Genomic DNA, 4,504 nt, shown 5'->3' with positions numbered 1-4,504 from the left:
GTACCCTTAGAAACACAGTTAAGTCAGGCAATAAAACTCAAGCTTTTAGAGTGGCCACAGAGGTGGATTTGGATAGCTAGGGAGTAAGAGGACCAACCATAAAGAAGATGGAATTCTGCTGACCAAATCTGTGAAGGATCCAGCACAGTGTGTTGTGCAGGATCTGTCTCCATTCTGTGGTAATTTTACATGTAGGTGTGGTAACTCAGCTTAGGGGTGCCAGAAGCATCTGTCTGTTTTGGTCAGATGTATGGATGGGCATAGGAGCCAAATGTTCTAGATGGGATATAATCTGTTAAGCTTTTTTTTGCAGGTGCAAAACATACGTTTTTCAAAGAATAGATGTTGTCCTGAAATAACACTTCCAGTCATTTTTCTTGGGTTGAATATGAAATGGCTTGGGTTCAGTGAGGAATTGATTTAAGTATTGTGAACAGAGCTCAAGTTTCTGAATCCCACTTTCCTTTGAAAATATTGGTTTGTTGACAAAGATTTTTGCTGCAATTGGATCAAAAGAGTTTTTTTACTAAGTCAGGATTAAAATTTCTGGATTAAAAGAAAACAACCAACCGACCAGTGACAGATTTGCAGCAATGAGAGAGCCCTTCAGAATTCACCTTTTTCCTGTTATATAAAATGTTTCTGTTCTCTTAGCCTGATGCAGCAAAAGAAACCCTGTGCATCTCAAATTTTTCACAGGACAGGAAAACAATTTATCCTCTGGCACTGACTGTGTAGCATTCTTACAGTAATTCCTGAATCTCTGGAGGTACTTGCCCATATTTTTGTGCCAGAACTTATTGTTTCATTATATGTGAAAGATGTTTATGAAGCACTTTAATACCATTTATGTCTAATCTATTTTTTTTGTGAGTCACAATGCTAATTGTGGCTTGATCTGTGTGTATTTCAGCTCACTTACTGCAGCAGTTCTGTTCTTAAACCAAATGACTGTGTTATATGCTGTACAGAAAAATGCCTCAGTGTTTATAGTCCAGAAAAAGTGCAATAAATTCAACCTAGAAGAGTATAAAGAACATCAGGACAGTATTAAGCAACTTCTTAAATGGTCATTTCAGATTAATGGCAAATATTCATTGTGAGAATTTTGGAGATGCTTTAATGCAGTCCAAAAATTTTCATCTCCTTTCTCAGAAAGATTAGGTGCATTGTTGAAAGAGAACTGTGCTAGACTTCTAATTCCTGAATTTCAGTTGTGTATATCTTATTGTAATAAGCAAACTATTGGCTCTCTTGGAAATACTGGCAAAAAATAATGGCAAAAATACATCTAAAGTAGATTCACTTCTCTTACGGAGTTTGCCTCAGGGTGGGATTTTTTATCTGTAATAATACTGTTTCATTATATGTGAGCATAGAAAAGTATAGCCCTTCCAGAATTTCTTCTCTGAAAAACAATTAGTGAAAACCACTCTTTTTCAAAATAGCTGTCAAGTTTAGCTTTGGGAATATGTCTCACTGTGAAAAGCTTTATTAGTGTGAAGTCTCTCCATCTTCTGTTCAGTACTCTTCTCTCTCCTGAGAGACCCCGTCTTTCCAGAAGTCTCTTCAAATTCCTCAAGGAGTAGTTTAAACACTAAATAATACTCTTTCTCAGATGCAGTACTTCAGAGTTCTTTCAGTGGGAGAAGTACCTCTGGGTGTTCTAAGTGTGACAGCTCTTAACAGCAATTTTTTTGAAAGTGTGATATTAAGTATATTTATGTCCTGGACAGTAAAACATAGTGGTGTCATAATGGTTTCACTTGGTCATCTAGAAATTCTGACTTCTGCTTCGTACTTGGAAAGCCATGTGGCCTGAGGTTTTTTTGCTGCAGAGGTGTTCGTGGTTTATTTTTTCCTTGGAAAGAATCTAGCAAATACTGTGGGTTTTACCGCCTTTGTTGATACTGATCTGCATAAGATGAAAGCCTCCAGCTGTTGCTTGTTGTGCCAGCTTAGAAGTTGAGCTTTAACAGCTGCTTTGAAAACGAAGTATTCATTATTAATCCTCATGTGTGTGCCAGCTTGCAAGCTTCATGACCAAGAGAAATTTCTGAATAGCTTTGCTCCGAACGATTGTACCACGAGCCATGAACAGTCAAAGATACACCCAGAACTGTTTTTGTCTCTGGTTATGGTGGACGTAAATGTCTCCCTCCTGGTAGGTATTTCCAGTTGACTGTAATTATTAGTGGAAATTAAAGCAGCCAAGTCAAATAGGTGGCCTAAGTAAATGTTCACCATTTTTGTTGAGTGGTTGGGTGACAAATTTCTAGGGCAGCAGGAGTTGAGGAGGTCAATATTATACAGGGACAGTAGCCCTTTGCCCAAAACTGTGCAGTAGGGCAGTATGGGAGAAACCAGAGAGAGTCTTCCGTCTGGGATGTCCAAAACAGGGATTCTGCATAAGGAGTAGAGCAAGTTAGTGGAGTAAAAGAACTATGATAAAGCTTAGATAAATAAGGGAGTACAGCAGCTTTTCTATCCTCCAGGTAAATCCATGTCTCTATCCTCTACATATCTTCAGACAAAGTGTGCCTGTGACCCCTCCCAAGTCTCTTCTACAAATTCCATTCCACACCTTCTTAGTATTTTATGGGAAGATTCCTGTGGCTTATTCCCAAGGACAGTGGTGCTGAGTGTTAACTACCTAACTGCTAGTAGGAACTAGGAAGAGCTGATTACTTGTTCATCAAATTATACTTATTTTTCATTTTAGTACTTGAAAAAAGTTCCTAATAATTCTGAATAAATCCTTTCTTCCTTTTTTTTTAAATACAAGCATCTGCATATGCAGTGATTTATGTGTCTTTTAGTTGCTAGCGGTGAAGCGTAAGCTTGCTGTGAATATTTAAATTTCTGTGGAATAACTCCCTTCTTCAAATGTTCATCCACTTGTAAATTGATTTGTTGTAAAAAGTTGTATATCAATGCTGAAAACATGTCTAGTCTACTTGGAAAAAAAAAATTAAAATCTTTATTTTAGGGAATACTCCACTCTGCGAGCACACTTGTTTCTTCTAGCACACCATTTTTACTGTCCACCTGACTCTTGTTTCTCTTTGCAGGTCAAAGTTGCAATCCTAAAATACATAGAAACTCTTGCGCAACAGATGGATCCAGGAGATTTTGTTAACTCAAGTGAAACGAGGTTAGCAGTGTCTCGAATCATCACCTGGACCACAGAACCTAAAAGCTCAGATGTTAGGAAGGTACGTTTGTTAATGTGTCCTTAGCATTGCAGTACGTTTACAAGCACCTTGGCAAATTAGGAAAGGTAACATTTCTTGCCTAAAATTTCTTTAAAAGCAAACTTATTCTTTCAGAGGGAACAGATACTTTTATATTGTTCTCAGTAAACGCACCTAATTTTTCTGTATAAAGTATCAAAACTGAAAAAGTAGATTTCTGCCAAAAAGTAAGAATATACAAGCAAAAATTTTAAATTAACACATCTTGAAACTCTCCATTAGGGTTGTGTTTCCATGTATGCTAATATGTTGACACTGTTTCATAATACAAGGAGTAACTGTGTTTCAAGCACTGTCTCCTATCAAAATGTCTCTATCCGTTTTCTGTACTTCATAGACCACCCTCTGTGATGCTAATAGCAAGTGTTACAAATGTTGTAACCAAAGTGAGTGGTAAATTGCGTAGCAAATTTGATCTAACCTCTCTTGGATTTTCTCAAGTCCTTTGTGTTTAACAAAAGATGGGTAAATAGCTGTTGAGCCTTTGACAGAAGAAAGTTTGTGCTTTAATAAGGTGGTGTCACAGGTTTGTTCTTGTTGTAGTGCTGCAGTTCCGATGCAAAGCTCCCTTTTCCATGTAACGTTGTGAAGTGAAAAGTAATATTTGTGAGCTACACAGATATAAATGTACTATTAATGAATGCAGGCTTTGGAAAAGGGTTTCTAAATAGTACTTCAGCTTAGATAGCAAAAGTCTTCTGATTTTGTTTGCAGTTTGATGGAGTTGAGTTTTGTTCTGATAGTCACCAGTCATTCTTTCGTAGCTGCCATTGTCAGCATGTTAACACTTTTGGGAGGCTAAATAACCATACTAACTTCATGGCTCATCAGTGCAAGTGTCTTTTTTGACACAGACCAAAAAAAAATAAATTCTATGACTTCTTGGTGTCTAGAATGTTTGTAATATTTACTAAAAAGAACACAGGAGAGTTTATGTTTGAGATAATGTTTTAGTCTTTCACTTCTTGTATAACTTGGTGAGTGGGAGCCCCCGGTGGTCCAGGGGCAAATTCACTGCACTGTCACTGCAGAGATCCGGGTTCGATTCCCGGTCGGGGCCCCTCCCCGGGCAGATGGAGCTCGTTAGCCCGTAAGGCAATCCATCTACGTCCTGAGGACCTCGCTGCCACCGTCCAAGCGTGCTTGGCCCCGGCAGATGAACCTCAGGATTAAAGGGTGGGCTCAGTTCCGCGCACACTGTGTCTCACCTAAAAAATCCAATGCGCAGGCTGGAAGGTGGAAAGACCTTC

The 4,504-nt window shown here is 38.5% G+C and overlaps 1 protein-coding gene across 36 annotated transcripts in view; it reads left to right on the top strand.

Moving 5' to 3' along the window:
- Positions 1-4,504, top strand: part of CLASP2 (cytoplasmic linker associated protein 2) — a 144,821-nt gene that overhangs the window by 123,628 nt on the left and 16,689 nt on the right. For all 36 annotated transcript variants that reach the window (XM_027891374.1, XM_027891212.1, XM_027891233.1 and 33 more), the window contains one exon: positions 3,072-3,215. In XM_027891374.1, the coding sequence (XP_027747175.1) occupies positions 3,072-3,215 (144 nt within the window). The remainder of the gene's footprint in view (positions 1-3,071; positions 3,216-4,504) is intronic.

Source organism: Empidonax traillii, unplaced genomic scaffold (genome assembly GCF_003031625.1).
Source record: "Empidonax traillii isolate 1590-97213 ecotype Southwest subspecies unplaced genomic scaffold, ASM303162v1 scaffold14:size4059594, whole genome shotgun sequence".
Classification (NCBI taxonomy): Eukaryota; Metazoa; Chordata; class Aves; order Passeriformes; family Tyrannidae; genus Empidonax; species Empidonax traillii.
The sequence above is the reverse complement of the archived record's forward strand: the minus strand, read 5'-3'. Positions and strand labels throughout refer to the sequence as shown.